This window comes from Pundamilia nyererei, unplaced genomic scaffold (assembly GCF_000239375.1).
Source record: "Pundamilia nyererei isolate P.nyererei 1_Seehausen unplaced genomic scaffold, PunNye1.0 scaffold00514, whole genome shotgun sequence".
In the NCBI taxonomy this organism is placed as follows: Eukaryota; Metazoa; Chordata; class Actinopteri; order Cichliformes; family Cichlidae; genus Pundamilia; species Pundamilia nyererei.
Window position 1 is genome coordinate 137,714 of NW_005187915.1, and position 19,113 is coordinate 156,826.

General features: G+C 46.1%; 2 protein-coding genes across 3 annotated transcripts in view; both read right to left on the bottom strand.

Annotated features, from left to right (window-relative positions):
- senp3b (SUMO specific peptidase 3b) overlaps positions 1–8,332 on the bottom strand; it is a 19,568-nt gene extending 11,236 nt beyond the window's left edge. Inside the window, exons 1-6 of one of the 2 annotated variants that reach the window (XM_005754164.1) lie at positions 8,083–8,332; positions 6,578–6,720; positions 4,364–5,047; positions 3,873–3,986; positions 1,737–1,848; positions 209–356 (exon numbers count right to left, since the gene is read on the bottom strand). In XM_005754164.1, the coding sequence (XP_005754221.1) occupies positions 209–356; positions 1,737–1,848; positions 3,873–3,986; positions 4,364–5,047; positions 6,578–6,665 (1,146 nt within the window). In that variant the 5' untranslated portion in view covers positions 6,666–6,720; positions 8,083–8,332. Of the gene's footprint in view, positions 1–208; positions 357–1,736; positions 1,849–3,872; positions 3,987–4,363; positions 5,048–6,577; positions 6,721–7,956; positions 8,043–8,082 lie in introns of those variants that run through there. The other variant, XM_005754163.2, reaches the window with a different exon arrangement.
- A 391-nt stretch (positions 8,333–8,723) lies between these two features.
- Positions 8,724–19,113, bottom strand: part of LOC102201813 (leucine-rich repeat and calponin homology domain-containing protein 4-like) — a 31,797-nt gene continuing 21,407 nt past the window's right edge. The window contains exons 2-14 of the mRNA XM_005754168.2: positions 18,802–18,898; positions 18,567–18,660; positions 18,400–18,491; positions 18,255–18,307; positions 15,467–15,622; positions 15,232–15,300; positions 15,038–15,101; positions 14,890–14,953; positions 14,489–14,590; positions 14,313–14,410; positions 14,019–14,156; positions 13,539–13,616; positions 8,724–9,140 (exon numbers count right to left, since the gene is read on the bottom strand). Coding sequence (XP_005754225.1) covers positions 9,030–9,140; positions 13,539–13,616; positions 14,019–14,156; positions 14,313–14,410; positions 14,489–14,590; positions 14,890–14,953; positions 15,038–15,101; positions 15,232–15,300; positions 15,467–15,622; positions 18,255–18,307; positions 18,400–18,491; positions 18,567–18,660; positions 18,802–18,898 — 1,216 coding nt within the window. The 3' untranslated portion in view covers positions 8,724–9,029. The remainder of the gene's footprint in view (positions 9,141–13,538; positions 13,617–14,018; positions 14,157–14,312; positions 14,411–14,488; positions 14,591–14,889; positions 14,954–15,037; positions 15,102–15,231; positions 15,301–15,466; positions 15,623–18,254; positions 18,308–18,399; positions 18,492–18,566; positions 18,661–18,801; positions 18,899–19,113) is intronic.

The following is a 19,113-nucleotide window of genomic DNA, read 5'->3' on the forward strand; positions in this document are numbered from 1 at the left end:
GATGCCATGCACCTGCATCATTTACAGCACGTACAAGTTACGAAGTATTAACAGCAGTATCTCTAAAATGTGCCACCGCAGGAGGAACACAGGTGTACTGAATCACATTTTAATGACTCCCTTTGGACTTAGGTGCACTAATGCCTAAGATTAAGTCAAAATTCCCCCCAAAAAGCCTAAAGTGTACAGTTAGAGTGTACTAGCATACCTGGTCATTGAGCCAGTTCTGTCCGTACAGAGTGCCCAGGTCGTCCATGGTCAGAACATGCCGCTTGTAGTTGACTCTGAAGGTTTTAGCTACAACAGATCCTGATGAGCGGTGGAAGGAGTGTATTAGATGTTGGACCACTGCTTTTCTAAGGAAGAACGAATCAAAATCAGATGTACAGTTAGCTCCATGTATTCAGACATCGCTAATGAAAGCTTTCATTACACAGCCCAAATCAAAGGATCGCTACAGCAAGTGAAAGAGGACACCTTTGCTGCAAAAACAAAACAACTGCAGTTACATAGTGATTCTGTGAACATTAAGTTGTGAGTTGTGAAAACAAAGCTTAACGTCTCATTCACCCAAACATCCATGCAAGCATGTTTCTGTACATCTAAGAGCTTTTAACCATCTCCACACGCCGCTGAATGCCTCACGAGCAACTCAAGATTCTGCAGCTTCCCCAAGGATACCGAAGCATGCAGCCTGGAAAAGCTAATGGATAAAGAAAACACCAATTTTCCGATGAGTAGATGACCTGCTCTACGTTCACAGCCACACTAACCCCGGTTCTCTGAAAACCAAGTGAGCTATGAAGTATGCCATCCTGGTGTGACCAATCACGGGAGCTCCGCTTCCACCACATCAAGAAGATGGTTCAAGCACACAGGGTCCCCAGACCCCCTCTATAGGAGCCCCTGGCTCCACACCAGGCAAGTGTTTCTTTGATGTGACCATGAAGTCCGGCAGCATGGTGAGATACAGGCTTTGGTTTTCAGAGAACTGGGGTTGCTCGTGTAACCAAACAGTGTGTATCTCACTACAGGAGACTGCATGCTCCAGAGACTATAACACCTCGACCGAGGACACGCCCGAGCTCGGTACGGAGCTAACAGCATGCTAAGCACCAAGAGTCCAGTGAGTGCACAGTCACATCAAGGCCAAAAACAAAACCCTAACACATGTGTGGGGATGCAACACCCTTAAAAAGAGAGCCCCTAAAGGGTCCACCTTCATCTGGTGGACTTAGCAGGTCCACAGCAGAACTACCTCACTGTGGTTGGAGGGAAAGCTTCCACAGGAAGTATTGCTACATAAAATTCACTCATCCCCACACACTCCACAGGCTCAAAACTCAGCTCTGAAACTCTGACACTGCGGCTAAGTCCCAGGAGGGAACAACCTGTTTAACAGCAGGCGTCAGGGCCCCTTATCAACTGCTTCATTCCCAAATGCAACATGGCTGAAATTGGAGCTAAACACACTTCAATAGAGGGAAATGCTCCTAACTTATCCAGAAAATCCTGAAGGAGCAAAACACATTTGATTACGAGCTGCACACATGTCTCAAATATGCATCAGTAAGTGATGGTGTTGAAGCTCTACGTGGTCTCAACCGCCCTCAGAGTAGTGCTGCAGATTACAGCGTAGATATGGACACCAGCTTAACCTTTACTGCACAGAAGGATGAGAGAAGGATGGTAACAACACAGAACACTGTTAACACAACAGCATCACTACGTCTCACCTGTGTGGGTGTGAGAAGTTTTCATTGAAGATGTCCTGAAGTTTCTCCACAACATCATCCACGTGGATGGGGATCAAACTGCCATACTGCCGTAGCGACTCTTCCAGAATACCTCGAGACAGATGACAGCCACATGAATGAGGGCTGCGCCACACACAGGTATAATACAGGTAACATCATACAACATGTCCAGCTGAGATACATGCATTTACATTTGCGAGCACCAACAATGGGCAAACCCGAGCAGTGAGTTTCATACTGGCTGATGTTCAACAACAGAGGACGTCCAGCACAAACTGAAACACACTCTGTGCTCCTCCATGAAGAGCACAAGGCTGTGACGCAGCAGGGTTACAAACCTGTGAGACTGTACAAGCTCTGGCTCACGTGCTGCTAACGGTCACATGTTCCGCCTCCATCACACATGATGTTAACCATACAAACGGTCTTCCTGCTACCCTCTGGATAAATAACAGTGTGCAGCTGCAGCACTGTGGAAACGCCACATTATTCATGTTCAGTGTTTAGTGCAGTCGAGCTATAGTCCATATTCAACTCGTATTCTTTGTGTCAATACTTCACTTTAACTCTTAGCTGTCACCATGTAAATGCCAGCGTTTCACCCACATTTCAAACTATCTGGGAGCAGCGAGTGACAACGTTAAGCCCCACAGCTCCCAGCTTTTAAACAAAAAGCACCAGTGAAGATGATGCTGCCATAGTTTAATGTCCACACACACTAAACAGAAGTGTCAGTCTTCCACAAAAGCACAGCAACTCGTTAGTTTTGTACTTCGTTTAGATTTCATATAAACCACATTCATGAAAACGATCCGCTAAGCTGAAAACAGTTTATTTGAGAACATGAACACAAAGGTTTCATTTGGTTTTTGACAGATGTCAAACTTTAAATGAAAAACATTTGTAAGATGAAACCAACGAGCAGTTCATGTTGAGACGTCTTTTCCTCTTATCACGGCTCATTAATGACATCCAAATATTTCTTGGTTAATGATGGAAATCAGTGGAATACTCGATTACTAGGATAATCTCACCCACCTGCCACAGAGGCAACAACAGGGAACGAGTGGGTACAAAGACACAGCTCTGCTTTACACGGGTCCAGAAAGACTTTACAGAACCAGGTTGGACCGACACGGCACTGCTGACACAGTTACACACGAGACATACAAGGCCACAGACACAGCATGAACTGTTACTGATGCATCACACATGTGAGCATGTGTTACAGTACACTCTGTAACATGAACACTGTAGGACCCCACATTGATGCTGACATGAGAAGCAGCGCACACTGAAACACAACAGGGAGGTACACAAGGACGGACATGAACCAGGACGTCACCCAGTCACAATGAAGGGACGCACTACAGGAAACACGTGTCAGTCTAAAAGCAGTTTAGAGACTCACAGCTAAAGACAAACTCTAGACCCAACAAAGACAGCGGACACCTCAGACCCTGGACGTAAAGTCCGGATCGCTGCAGTCAAAGCAGCTGTCACGTGAGGTTTACAGCTGAGGATAACAGGACATTATGGAGGAGCAACAAGTGTGTGGACTGATTGGTGCCTCCATATATATATGAGATAAAAGCAATGACAGCTGGATGAATCTCGAGTTATGGGGTCCCGGGCTGCCGTGTAGAGTGTCCCCCGACTCAGACATGTGACGTAAGGAACATGAAAACTGTTATGTGGAAACATCCTTCCTCACTATCAGTACGACACATTCAGCATCTGCAGCTCAGACTGTTCAGTAAGGATACGCGTTTAACTCCAAGACTGATTCAAGTCTTTGGGTATTAAGACAGAGCAGACGTCATGTTAGATGCGAGCTGGCAATCGCCGCTGCTGCCCGTCAGCCTCCTGCTAGACACACGATGTTTTTCATTTTCAAAGCCTACGTCGCCTCATTCACAAGCTCTCACATTCAGAAAACCTGACCTCTTCAGCTCGCTGACATTCAAACTCGTCCAAGACTTGATGCCCATGCTGTAGCAGTTTGAAGCGCCTACGTCGCCTCGTTCTCACATTCACGACCTTGAGCGTCCGTGCTGCCCACGCTGGTACTGCACAAACATTTAAGGCAAGGCTAGAAGCATTTGTGATACATACCATTCACACAACTTGTGTGTTCTTCAGTAAGAGCCAGCTCTGCCGGCCTGACCTCTGCCTCCAGGGTCACTCGGTCCTCCTGCTTTCCTGAGGAGGAGCCGTTTATTTGCTGATCTGCCAAAGGAAAGAAATCATATTTGTTATGGAATCTGCAGACTCAGGCATTTTTATCAAATTCCAAAAATAACAGTTAAATCAATTTGGGTCAAAGGTAACTTAACTGCAACCTTTAACAGTAACAGGGAGGCTAAACTAAACTCTACTAAGCATGACGCTGCAGCGTATCACAGCTGGTGTCACTGCAGGTTATGGAAATGTATTATTATTCCCACTTATTCAAATGCCTCGTGGGGATTTGTTCACAAAAGCAGTAAAACTGGTGACTGAAGCAGACTGAAAACATCTGTTATGGTACTCTGATTGTTGCCACTGACAAATCATTTTAAATGCCTGCTATTCCCATTACTTAGCATTCCCACACGAATAAGTACCTCTGTCAGACTCTGTGTGCCCGTCATCACTGCCGTCATACTCCTCGTGCCCGTACGGGGGGCCCTCATACCGTTTCAGTCTCCTCTGTTCTCTTTGAGTGTTCCTTTGCCCTTTGTGGCTCCACCTGTGTCTTACGGAGCACATCCACCGGGCCTGCTGGCGCCAGCTCTTCCAGTGCTGAGAGAGCCGAAATCCAAGACCTCCACGGCATCGCAAACGCTGCAAGCGCCCGAGTCTTCTCAGAGCCCTGTACTTGCTTAGGCGGGACCTAAACAAGTCTCCCGCTTCAGCCTGGCTTAGTGCGTGAGCTACGGGGGCCTCGCCGATCTCTTCAGCCTTCTGTTCTGGTCTCTGATGATCGTGCTGCTGTGAATGAAGGTGCTCGGAAGACTGGGAAGAAAAATCTGAGATTCCCCACTCCTCCACCTCCTGGTCTCCATCCTCTTCAACATCTTCATCCTCGTTGTTTTCCAAACTCTTGCTGTCAAACTTACCCATGTCTTCCCCATCAAAGTTATTAACTTCATCGTCACCTACAGCTTCAGTCCCACCTATGCCATCTTCCTCATCCACTACATATTCACCCGTCCACACCTTTTCTTTATGTTCCAGTCTCAGGTGCATGGGGGTGGATACACTGTGATCTGACACTGGGACTATGAGGCGGTCCGCTGGAATCCCACCTATGAAACAAACAGCAGTGATTATCGTCCAATCAGGCATCACGACAGCCCAAAAGTACTGCTGCAGCTCATTACAACAGGTAACAATGTATCTATGAGCTCTTCCTACACAATATAAACAAGGCACACTTATCTGTACTTATCTGTATCACATTACTTAGCAACCACCTACCAACAGGCCAAACTATCCCATTTGTAGTGAGCATGGACCTCTGACACATTAAAAAAGCATCGTATCGTCTTCATTTCACTAAAAAAATAACATCTACCCCACAGTGCTGTCCAAAGGCCTTGAGTCACCCCCTCAGGCTTACTTTGAATACTTGAACACAGCCTTAAGTAACAGCTCTAGCTGCTGCTTCAGTTTTCTTTGGGACGTCATTAATTTTTTATTTTTGGAGGTTTGGTTTTTGGCCTCATTTCACTCGGTGACGTTGGGGATCTTGTCAAAATCGAAATCTGGAAAAGTACGTCCAAATTTGGGTCGACCCTGCAAAACCACGAGGAAACGTTCCGCCTGGGAACACATTCAATCATTCGTCTGTGTGTTTAGTATCGGTTAATCCCACATCCTTTGTATCCTGGCAAAGAGAGACTACCAGAGTCTGATTAGTGTTTGTTGTATGATCACCAACAAGAGCTTAAAGACACTATAGAAAAGCAGCAGTTATAATAAGATGAGCGCATGTGTGCATACATTCAGTCCGTGTTTATTAAGGTATCGATGTGTGCCGTGATCGCTCCGTCCTCGATAAGGAACGATTCAATGAAATATCCTGGTGGGAAACCTAAGCTGCATGCTGGTTTCACACACCACCCACGTCCACGTTTTAGATACCAAGTAGATCGGGGGTGGGGAACTCCCGGCCTCAGGTGTCCTGCAGGTTTTAGACCTCACACTGGGTCAACACACCTGAATCAAACGAGCACAGGCCTCTGGAGAACTTCAAGACATGTTGAGGAGGTCATTTAAATCAGCTGACACATCTAAACCTGCAGGACACCGGCCCTCGAGGCCTGGAGTTCCCCACCCCTGATGAAGACTTTGAAATCAAAGACTTTCTGGGGCCCCTGAGGGCCACAGCTCACTGCTGGACTTCACTGGTTACTAGATCGATTTTTTTAAAATGGCATAAAAAGCAAGTTCTTAAAACATACATGAGACACAATAAAGAAAAAGGAAAACAAATTGAGGCAAGTTTTATAAACCAACGCCACACTGTTGTTGAATATTCACTCATTTATCACCGACATTTAACTTCAGGGGCACGGAGAGGATGAGAAAGTCAATGCCGGGACTCCAGCAACACGTCATCAGGGTGATGATGACCCTGATGAAGGCCACAAGTAACTCAGTAAAGTTGTTCCTCTTTACTTTTAAGTGTTGTGTGTTGTGACGTTTCATTTCAAAAATGAAAGTGACCTCGTGTCCATCAAACTCTTAGGGTTTCCACTGATGCCTGACCCAGTGGTCTGAACGTCCACCCTACTGGGGGGTAAATATTTTACACACAAACAGTGAGTGCAAACCTCCTCCTGTGTCGTTCTGCCCCACAGCGGTCAGACCCAGGTCTCTCTGCCAGCGGTTCTGGGCTAGGCTACCACCACTGTCTCGCATTATCCAAGAAAAACCCACAACCTGCGCCAGCTCGTCACCTACAAACAAACACAGTCTGCAACGGTGGGAGAGAACACAGTCAGTTCACAAAGTCCACAGTGGACATCAGAATAACACAGTAGATGCTTCTGTCTGTTTGGATTTTTAAGTGACAAAAAGAAAACTCTAAGAATCACTTTGCTTCATAGAGATGCAGTGTTATATACCAAAATGTAAAGATGAAAGTACACATTTCCATGCAGATTATTCTAGTTTGTAAATTACAACGATATGCAGTTGAGTGTTTTCACAGCATTTATACATGAGTTGATCTGATTCAGCATAGATCCAGCACTGAGACAGTGCTCCATAGGCAGTACAGGACACTCAGGACCCTGGGATAGCCTGTCACAGTCTCAAAGCATAACCTCCATTATATTGTATTTTTTAGGGGAGTCTCTAACACTTTAGGGCTACCGTGGACCCGCCATGTCTTACGATAAAATAAGAACTGGGTGGTTACAAAACATATTCATAAGTAGCCTATAAAAGACAACTTCACACGAATGAAAGCCTATGGTTCAATAAAAAGTAGAAGTATTAGTAAATTTCATTAATTTGACATGGCAGCGCTTTTCTAATCTTACTGAACACTTGTAATGTAAACAAGCCGTTACATAGTCTTGACTTGTTGTTACGAAGTACTGAAGCTAATTTTGGCACAATTATTACAAAACAACTACTAGGAATATAAAGGCAGTAATAATGACCTAAACCCCCCACGCCGTAATTTTACAACTAACGCGTGGGACCGTTTCAGTGGGCAGCCACAGGCTTTGCTACACAGACAGAATACACGTCCCGGTGCCTCCACGCTGCTTCACTTATCCTGCTCACTGATGTTAGTCCTGCAGTTTGTCTTGCTAGCTTCACTCCGACCACTGTGTGATGACAGCGGCATTGACAAAAAGCGACAGGAACTACACGTAGCTATGAACTTAACTGTTTACGTGCAGGATTAAAAAAATAAATTACTAAATAAATCCTCTTCTCGATAAAACTCTTCCATTATGAACACTTCTGCAGGAAATAGTCTACACCAATGCTATCTCGTGAATGCTAATAGCTAGCTTACCGTTGCCGTGGTTTCATCAAATTAGACTGAATAAAGCTCACACCAACTGCAAACTCCTTTTTATTATAATATATCATGACTATTGACAACCAAAGCATCAACACGAACATAAGAAATAGGGTGAAGTTATTCTAATTTGCAGAGTTCTTTAATTATCTGTTGAGTGTGCGGGCTAACCTTTGAGCTATAACCATGTTGTCCTCAGCTAGCTAAGCGGACTGTAGGCAGATACCATGCTAGCAGAAAAATAAACCGCCCAGTGTGCGTTTGTTTCCTAGCTAAATGTTGCCACTGCATGCTTACCCTTGATCTGTAGGGGTGTAAAAATCTCTATCCGCGTTCTTCTAACAGAATGTGAGCGTATTCTGTGTGCAGAACACTGACCCAAAACAAACGCTAATTGATGTTGAATCTCATTCAATGAAGTCAAGTGTGGGGTAGCTGTTTCCACCCTCTCCCTCCGCTTCCTCTCTTCTTCGTGTGTTTGAAGACGATTGGCCATTAGCTGTTAGGCACTATACCGCCCCCACGTGGTATGGTGTGGTATAGCGGTTGGAAAGACTCAAACTCGGACTTCAACGTTTACCGGTTTCCTGCTTGTTTTGTACAGACCATCATGGAACTAAAGGAAAACAGATTCACACGCAACAGGTTCTGTCCATGTCTACGGTTAGAAGATGGAACGCGTCGAGTGACCCACATTCATTCAAACTGAACTCTGAGGCGAAAGCAGTGACATTAAGTTATTGTTTACTACTGTCAGGACTGAATATTGAGCTGCAGAGAACAGCAACTCACTGATAATGTTCAGCTGAACTTACCCTCCCAGCGTGCTTGGCAGTGAGAGCAGCTTGCTGGTTCCTGTTGAACTGACGACTTGCATCCTTCGCAGTTCATATTTCAAGTCATAGAAACCGTTTTCCATCGCTCACATCAACAAATCGTAGCTTTGATATATTTTTTATTGTTCATTAACCACTTGTGTTTGTTTTGAACTCACTGCAGTACGACTACAGGTACACAAAAACGTCACAGACTCTCTAAAATGGCACGGCTACAACGAGCGCTTGAGTGATTTACAGATCTATTTGAACCGTTACCTTTTTTATGAAATTTGAAAGCTGTTCTTAATACAAACTCTGTAAAGTTGATCAAATATGAAGCATATAAAAATAAAACACTGGCCCTGAGATACTGCTGGCGTGGCACTGGGGTGCCGAGACTGCTTTGAGCTAGCAGCCACAAAGGCTTCATGTTTTTGGGGCTCGCTGGTCTGCCAGATCGGACAACGTCTGGACAGTCTGGGCCAACCGACTCAGGCCTTCGTCCTCCATGATGAGTTGAGGGGAACACAAAGAATCCTGGAAGGGGACGGAAAGAGCAGGAAGTAGATCCAAGTAAGAAACATACACTTCTACACATTCACCAGTCACTCATTAATATAAAGGTAACAGGGTATGTCCAGCTTCATAACTTTGATAATGCTGCATATTTCTAAGTGTGGTTTGATCAGATTTGAAAAACTTTGCTAAGGAGACAAAACCAAGGAGTCCTGTCACTTAATGAGAGGATGCAGCTACATCCCAGTGCAAATGTTCCCCTGAATACCAGAGCATGACTTTTACTGACGTATTCATTCTTTACTGAAGATGATGCATTTGACTGTGTGTACTTACCCGTGTGAGCACGAGCTGCCTCAGGACTAATGCAGGTGTTTAAATGGGTTTGAAATACAGATGCTGCTGTCACTGTATTATAGAAACTCTGAAAGGTTTTTGTTCTTCTAACAGAAAAAACTGAACCGAGAGGTTTCAGACTCATTAGCAGGTTTCATATTAGTTTGATGGTTTGTCACAACTCACACATGACGGGTCGACAATGAAGACAGATGAGACAGTTTCAGGAGGCGAGGTGGACGCATGTAAGCTTCACAAAATGAGACACTGAAGCTGCAGGAAGACACAACAGCAGCAAAGCAAACAGCAGAGAAGCACCAAAAAGGTCTTTTGAAATCATTTAATTACAACAGACAGAGTCAAAAATCATCCTCGTTAGTAAAAGGTGTAGAAATATACAATACAAATGCATTTGGACTAACATTAAAGAATATGTCTGCATCACTGTGGATTTTATCAGTTAGTGTTCGTCCAGTTTGACCTACAAAAATATTCATCTGAGCTGAAACAACAGCAGAGTTCATAAAACTGTCAGATATAAGAAGCAGTTATTTTGGTTTTACAATGGACAAAAATCTAAATCAGTATAAAACAGCGTCCTCACACCAGAGCCAATCAATCCCACTGCACTCACACTGAGGGGGCGGAGCAGAGCCAACATCGCCATCGTGAACGGAGCTCAGCTTCTACAACTATCACTTGCACCTACTTCATATATCATGTCTAAACTGAAATAAACACTTGTGTCCTTGATTTTGCTCGGTCATTGGTCTGTAACCACTAAAAAAATAGAAATTTAAACACCATAAAACAATAAATACAATAAAATTTCCTTCAGAAGAACCTGTTGAAACAGGAACTCCAGAAAGTGAGAATTGTTAAATAAGCTTTAAACAGAAAGTAAGGAAACGCTGTTTGTTCTCACACAGCGAGTCCTTCACCATGAAAACCTGCCACAGCTTCTCTGTCAGCACCAAGCAGCCTATTCTGACACTCTTACGCTGACCATGTGGTGCTGACAGTCAGGTGCTGGCTGGAGCCTGAACAGGTCAAAGTGTGGAGGTGACATAACGGGACTCTTACCTGATAAGGTAAGAGAGCAGCTTTGGTGGGAGATGCACCAAAGCTGCTCTGTTCAGAGTTTGGGGACGGTGAGGTTGGAATAGCCTGGCCACAGTGCTGACCTCAGTCCCATCAAACACTCCTAGGATCAGCCCGTTTGTCCCAGCCTAACCAACACAATCACACCAGTTGACTTGTGACGCATGCTGGTCAGAGGCCGTCCAACAGCAGCGTGTGAGCTGCATGAACCCAGGCTGCTGTACCTGCGTACGGTTCTTCCACAGGCCGATGAGTCGTGTTTCAATCCAACAAGCAGAATAAGCTGTTTGGCATCAGCAGAGAAGGTCTGGCAAGTTTTTCCTGTTATTTCCTCACAAACGTGGCACATTTAAGGGGAAACAGCCGCTCCTGCCAAGCAGCACAGTTACAGCACAGAAGTGCTCACACACAAATGTGCACACTTACTGTTTGTTTAGACGTTTGTTACACAACTAAATTTACAATAGCTTCTGATTCAGGTACCGAGTGCTTCACATTAAATAATAATGATGAATGCAGTGTGTTACATGTAAATGAGCCCATAATCTAGTTACATAGAGAATTACAGGTGGACCCATGTAAGTCTGGGATAACCAAAGTTCATATGAAACAATAACAGGAACAGTGTAACAGGAAGGCGCTGCTCGCCGCTCTGAGCCGTGCTGCTCTCATCTCGTCAGCTTAAAGGCTCGAGGCAGCTACTGTCGCTTCATATTTGGTGCCATTTATATAAACTGGCCCACAACATACAGCTGATAGACTGAAGCAGCCTTTAGGTAAAGTGGCCCTGAAGCCAACAGCCAGACTGCAGCGTCTAGTTTTAGTCCCACAACAACAACAGTGATGGAAATGAATCGTTTGTAAAAAGAGCCATCATCTTTAAATCAATGGTTTTTACATGAATAATGTCCCATTTTAGTTAGCGGGCGGATTCAGTTGCTGTTACGTCTAACAGCAGTGCCAAACTCATCATGAATAAACAACAAACTGTGTCTCAGCAGAGTGACATCACAGGAAGTTTACACCACGCTGACGGGCTAAACCGGCTCCTCAGAGTTCCTTAAAGTGGGAGACGAGAAGGTCTGAGGTGAGATCAACACCAGGCTGTGGTGATGTGCACACTCACTCACTTAGCAAGGACACTGCTGTAAAGCCAAACAGAAAGTTATAGAAATAATAAAGTCAGCACATAAAGAAAGCCCAGAGTTACACAGAGGGACTTTTAATCAGGGCTCATCACAGGAAAGGAAGCACAGCAACTTTTTTAAGGAAGTTGAAGTGACGACGTGTATGAAGCTAAAAGGAAACCGTTTTCATTTCCCATTTCTCCCAGTGAAATACTATCGCTTACACTCAGAGTTTCAGATGTTTGAATATTTGCTCAAACACTGAATGCAGCCTGAATCTCCCAAATGTCTCGTCCTGCGGGTTAAACAGCTGCAGTAACGAGTGTGTCATGTTGGTTGCACACACTGGCCCCGAGTAGAAACAGCAAAGTTTCCACGCTGAGCCAATCACATGTGTGAATCTCCAAAGGAAACTTTGTCACAGGGTTATTTTACCTGGATACATCTGATTGACCTGCTAGAGTGACTTAAAGTGCGCACACTAATCCCACAAAGTTTTAAAACTACTAAGATGTTGGACTTGTTTCACCGAGACAACCAAACATAGAACAAAATAAATAAAGCAATAATTTAATGACCTGTTTACATTTATACAGACAGGTTAGAGTCCGGGTTAACCGTGATTGGTCAAACAGACCATTGACAGTAATGGAGCTGACACACAGAGCGTCCTGGAGGGGTTTGAACCTCAGGTCTGAGGCAGTAACGGCGCCCCCTGCTGAAGCGCAGGCATGTTTCACTCGCTCACATCAGGAAACATCACAACATGAGCGCTTAAGACGGAAACATTATCCTTTATTTTGTGTATTCTTGTATTAAATAATGAGGTGCAGATGCTCTCTGTGAGCTCCTCACGAGGTCAGCAAAAGCAGAGATCCCTTAGACGGGTGTGTCAGACATAGAGGCCCCGCCCACCTGTCAGGTACAGCTAATCAGACAGACTGGCTAAGAGCGAGGATTATCTGGAGGGGAGGGGGCTGCAGCAAGGGCAGCGTAGGAAACATCAGGAACTGTGAATCATGCAAAGCATCGAGCCCAACAACACAAACACACACAGTGAGACTTGGTCACAGCTTCTCTCTGTGAACATCCTCCTGCATGTCTAATAAGACACTTGGTTAACCTGAGATTTCAAATACACAGAACAGCTGGGCTCTGTTTCCCTCAGACTTCCACCAGTATAACCAGTGTCATCAGGACAGATAGCAGTTACCTTTCACTTGTCACTAATGGAGCGACCCAGGTTTAAACGAACTTCCAGGAGATGGTTGGTGATGGTGCAGGAAGCTGTGACACAGACAATCATCACGGAGCGCTTCTGTTCAGTCACCAGTACAAAGCAGCACACTTACAGGTCTTACAACATGAGCACCGTTTGCTTTCTATGCTAACAGCCTGTTGCTATGGCGAACGTACTCCGTGTCACATGTCGTTGCTTTAAGGGAGCAGGTAGCAGTAGAGGACGTAGAGCAGCGCCATGACTGCACAGTAGAAGAGCAAGAAGTCTGCGGACAGCAGCGAGGTGGAGGACGACGAAGCCTCAGGCGAGGAGTGGAGGCGGGGCCGGTCCTTCTCCTCCCCCTCCACGGCCAGCAGGGCTGTCACACAGCGCAGCACATTGGGCAGCTTACACAGAAGCACATCAGAGCACACACACACTTCAGTCTGGACAGGAGAGGACACACACGCACGCAAACGCACAGGAAGACAATATGAGTAGTTATATTGTTAAAGCTAGGACATCAGAGACGACAGGACAAAGGGCAGAACAGCAAAAAGCAGATTTAGACTTGATTCAAAGCACTGTGATCACTGCAGACTACACCAGGACAGCGTCGGGACGTGCACACGTTACCTCGGGGACTCCCAGCCGGCGACAGGCGGCCACAAAGTTTTCCACGTTGAGTCGACACTTTGCCAGGCTCAGTTTGGGCTGCGAACCACACACACACACACACACACACACACACACACAGTTATTCTCCATCACAGCAGGAAGCTGCTGCTGTACTTTTACACTCTCTTTGCTGTTTCACATTCAACATCTTCTGGAAGCTTTTAATGTGAAATCTGAGCAGGAAGTAGGAAGAAGCTACAAATATGTAACAGCAGTGTTAGTTGTGACATGAATCGTTCTGCCTGTAGGAGCACGTCGTGTTTCTGATCATAGCGAGCAGACTTTATCTGCACAGACGCGCTGCAGCTCTCACAAACTGCTTGTTTTACAAAGAAAGGTGACGTGACCGACAGGTGAGTGGACAATGACCAGGTGAGTCATACAGACTCTACTGCTAACAGCAGCGTCATATTTCCGTTTCAAGGCTTCCAGACTCACCACTGCTGGGGAAGGAATGTGGATGATGGACACGGAGCGTGGGCGGATGTGATTCACCAGCTGGCAGAGGATGGTGCCATTGGCCAGAGCTTCACCCATATCCTCTGGTAGAGTGATCTTCAGCCGGGACTCTAGAGTCTGATTAAGGACACAGAGCGTCATGGTTTAAAGTCGACCCCACTCAGGTGCCATGACACTAACACAATTAGTTCGTCCTATGAGGAGCCTGACTGTGACACCGAGCGTCCAGTTTCCCGTTTAGATCACGAGGAAGTGTTGGTCTGTGGGGCTGACCTTGCGTAGCTGAGTGATGTCCGGTCTCTCCTCTTTAGGCAAGCGCAGCGTCGTGCGAGACTCGCTTCTGCCAGACTCCCCAAGAGAAAAGATGGCCCCTGAAAGCAGAGACAGGTAAATAAAGGTGTAAAGGTGTGTGGATTGTGGCGTGACGCTGTGGCGTGTTCTTTGGGTACCTGTGGGTTTGACGCTGCTGTGAGAGGACGTCCGAAACAGGAAGCTGCTGGGTTTCTGGGCCTGACCAGGAGGAGGGGACGTCTTGGGGGAGGACGGGAAATCTGATGCAAACGTCAACAATGCAAAGTGTTAAAGACGCACTCTCTCTCACATCACAACACAAAATGACACACACATACAAACTGAATCGAACAGATTTCATAATTACAACACAGCTCCTCTTCATCAAAGCGTGACTGCAACCACTCGTATGTGGAAGACGAGATTGCTTCACTGAAATGTGCGCTTCTGAGGAACTCCACTTTGATGTGTTACAGCACGTGTTGCACAGTGGGATTTAAAAGAGCGTGTAATTGTGAAACATTCCACCCACACACACCCACTCTCTCTCCTGTGTTACCTGTCTTGCTGCTCGATCGCTGCAGAGAGACTGAAGGAGCGCCTGTGCTCATTTGGTCAGCGCTCTGAGGGAGAAACAAGTGTGATTTAAAACAGCAGACACACAAACCCGTTTACCTCAGTGAACTGAAGACAAGGACAGTACTCACTGCACATCTGTGTCGCAGGCCAGATGTGCCATTCTCTGCTTTGCTGCTTTCTGGTGATGTACCACTAGAGAGAGACACACGCCACTATCAGCAGCAGAACCTCAGCCCTTTGTTACCACTTTAACATAGATTTTTGAACAGGCGTTTGTCTCTATGGCAGGCCTCACGTGCGTTTATCTGCACGCCATCCTTACCATGAACTACTTCCCATCTGCTGTGCAGTGGCCACATGACTTCCTGTTTTGGTGGAGAACTTCAGCGAACTACAAAATAACAGGTTAAGACAGGCGACAGCGCATAATTAGACATGAGAGCAGTTACAGCGTTGACTCGAGGGACACGTAAGGTAAGCAGAAACGCAGAGTCATCATCTTCAAAATAAAAGAAATGTGCAGACGCTAAAAGCAGAATATCTCCGTCAGTATCAACCTTGCTTTCTCCCTTTGCTGCTGCTGAAGCCGTTCTCTCTCCTGCCAGATAAACAAGGTACCAGGTCTCCTTCGCTCCTCTAGGGAGGGGCTGGAGGGGGACAGAGGAGACGAGGAGGCTGAAGATGAAGAGCCCAGCTCGATGTGGAGGCTAGATCTGGGAGTGACAGACACAAAATGGATACAATCAGAGTTTTTTATCCGATTGTTTCCAAGCTCGTGAGCCGACTTCCAGGACTTCTTATTACTGCAATCACTGGCAGCTCGTCTGTTAGAGACGCTGCTGACATACAAACTAAACTAGGACTCTCTGAGAAGAAGCTTCCAACATTTAAACCCTGATTCCTCTTCAACAACACAAACTTTCATATCCAAATGTTTCCCAGTACTGATGTTTGCTTACGATTTACATTCACAGACGTTTGAACCTTTTACTTTATCCAAAGGAAGTCGGGCAAATACGGAGGGCTAAACGTGCACAACTAAACATACGCTGTTCCAAACATCGTTTTAATCAGAGAATGGCATCAAGTCGGTTCAACATGTGAGATACTGATCTGGTCGTCTAAGGAGCTGCTCTGGTATTAATTAAACTAACAGGAGCAACAATGAGACAAAGTCCAAAATAAATAAAATGGTTTTATAGGTGAAAGCTGTTGAGTTTGGTCAGTGTCAGTCAGTGTTCCTGCTGACAGGCTGACACCTGGATCATACAGAGGCTGCACAGGTAGTCCGACTCCTCCAGGACGGCACATCAATACGTGCCACTGACACAAGGTTTGCTGCCTCCCAGCACAGCCTCAGAAGCATGAAGGAGACAGTTAACTCTAGCTTGACATTGCCAGAGAAGGTGCTTAACCCAACAGCATTACCAGGATCTGCTCCTTTGTGCCATGAGCTACAAAATGACCTTCAGCAAGCCACGAGCGTGACCGTCTCTGACCAACAATCAGACTTGGGCCCTGTGCTCACTGCCTGCCCTGGGGCCTGACAGGTCCAGGAGTGGTGCTCCATCCTTTCCACAGATGAGAGCAGGTTCACCCTGAGCACAAGTGACAGGCATGAAAGGGTCTGAAACCTCCAGACCCGGACTTTCATCAAGCATCTCAAACTTGGGATGGACTGGTCCTGTGGTGATTGACTGGAGTTGGACATACCACCACAGACAGACCCTTCAACCACAACTCAAAAGCTTTGCAGAGGTCTTTGGACTGAACTTCCCAAACATCATGCTGATCCAGTGAAATCTGTAGGAAAAGTCCAAGATCAGAAACAGCAAAACCCCGTCAATGTCAGATATTTGATCTTAAAAAGTCACACATGGCACTATGGCTCCAGTTTTGCTCACCCACCAGCATAAAATACAAAAAGCTTTATCACAACAGCAGCGCGAGCAAAGGTCCACGACAATCGTCACACAGAGTCAAACATTCCCTCAGAGCGTCAGAAAGGAGAGAGGCTGTTCTTGTTAACAGCTGGTGTAACCCTGCTCACGTCTCCATCACAGAGCCCACTGCGTGCCTGGACTGTGTGCTGCTGGACTCGAGTTGTGTCATTTGCAAGTGAATTTACCCACGTGACCTTGGTGGCTGTGGACGTTCCTTCCTCTACTAACCCACAGTGCACGTGACACTATCCACTCGGCCACAGCGTGGTTACAGAATCAGCACCCTGGCGTCTCCATTGCTGTCTCGGGTGACTTCAAACACGTCACCTTGGACATGACACTTCCACCCTTCACACAGGATGTGGTCTGTGCCACGGACTGACTGCATGCTAATGTCAGGGAGGCATACAGTTTCTCCTCCTTTCAGCTCTATGTGCCTACTGTGAAGATGCAGAGTGTGACCACAGGAGGTGGTCAGAGGGCTGTTTTGGGGTGACAAACATGCGCTGAGACCCACGGTGAGGACATCAGTGGGCTCACCCAGCGTATCACTGAGCGCATAACCTCCTGCACCGACTCTATTGTCCCTCTATTGTTACCCAGATAACAAGCAGACACTGAAGATGAACTGAAGGGGGTCCAGATGTGGACTGACATTAGACTGACACCAGAGCTGAGGACACCAGCATCTACCTACTCAATCGAGTCTACGCCCTGGACCAGCCGGAGAGGAGCGTGAGCGTCACGTTGTTTCAGTTTCCTGGTGCATTCAGCAGCGTCAGACAGACCTGCTGGGTGATGATCTGACAGCGATGCAGGTGGATGCCTCGCTCGTCCTGGATTGTTGATTACCTGACAGGAAGACTAGAATATGTGCGTCTTCAACACGCCAGGTGATCAGCAACACAGGGAACCACAGGGGGCCTCTTCACTCTCTACACCACAGACATCAGCCACTGCACCTTGATACCACTTTCCACCACCGACATCTACCAAAGCTTTAGCTTTTAGCTAACTAAATGCAAACAGTCTTAATATATTTGCCAAGTCTTGTTTTGTTTAGTGTGCAGAATATAAAGTTATGCATCAGCATACTAAAGGCCTAAAGTTTCTTCTAATAACATGTATCACTCTGGGTTCCAGTGTTATAACACAGTATGAAGTGGATTCATGTTGTGTGAACCTGCAACATATTTAACCTGGAGAACCTTTGTGCTGCACAAAGCAAGTATTGCAGCTACGCTTTGGGAGGTGAGATTTGTGCAGATAATCAATATTCCTCTTTTAATTTTGAATTCAGATTTCTGTTTGTGGTGTTACAGAGCAGACCCTGCGCTCTGAGGTTTGAACCTACTGCAGGTGATACAGCCATGCAAAGCTGACTGTGCTTCACACCACTGACCTGGATGTTGTAGACTCCTGGGATTGCAACGGTGACGATCTGTCCTTCTGATCCTGAAAAACCAATACGCGGTCAACATAATCAACACAAACACAGGACACGACACTGCGTGACAGCTGCAGATCGGCGTGAGGATGACTGGTACCGAAGGAGGCATGGATGTATTGGTCCTGATGTCGTCCTCTTCCTCGGTCACACTGCTGTCAATGAAGTCAACCTGCTCCGCATTTCCATTCACTGTGAAGAGTACGATGGTGTTCAACACGTCTCACAGCACAAACAATGATTTATGGCCTGTGCCTCTTTCCTCACCTCTATTGGATTCCTCTTCTTCCTCCGCCAGGTTACTTTGGTCTCTGTTGACCTCAGCCATGCGGAGGGAGCGCTCTGAGAAGTCGTCAGCAGACTGAACACACAGCACATGTCAGTGAAACACTGATCTGTTTATCTAATACTACACAATGCATTTCTATATCCACTATTATAGATATTAATAGAAGAATATATAATGCAGTCACATGTGACAGTGTGTATCCTGTAACGTTACCTCGTTCCCAGACCATCGTTTGCTGCCGCTGTCAACGCTGTTGAAGCCAGAGTCCAGCCCTCCTAACTGACCTGGAAACAGTTCCTGGTCTGACAGACTGCAGGGAAAAAACCATAAGCACCAATTAAAATAAAGAAGAGCAAACATTGTGTTAGTCGGGGCAAACTGTGAAAGAGCGCTGCTCTAAAGGGCAGTGACTCATGTTTTTAGGCTCTGGTGCAGTGCTAGAGTGGATTTCCCACAGCAGAGGTACTCCTCTTATCTCTGTCCTTGGTTCAAGTACTACAATGTTACTGGGCGGCTAAATGGAAT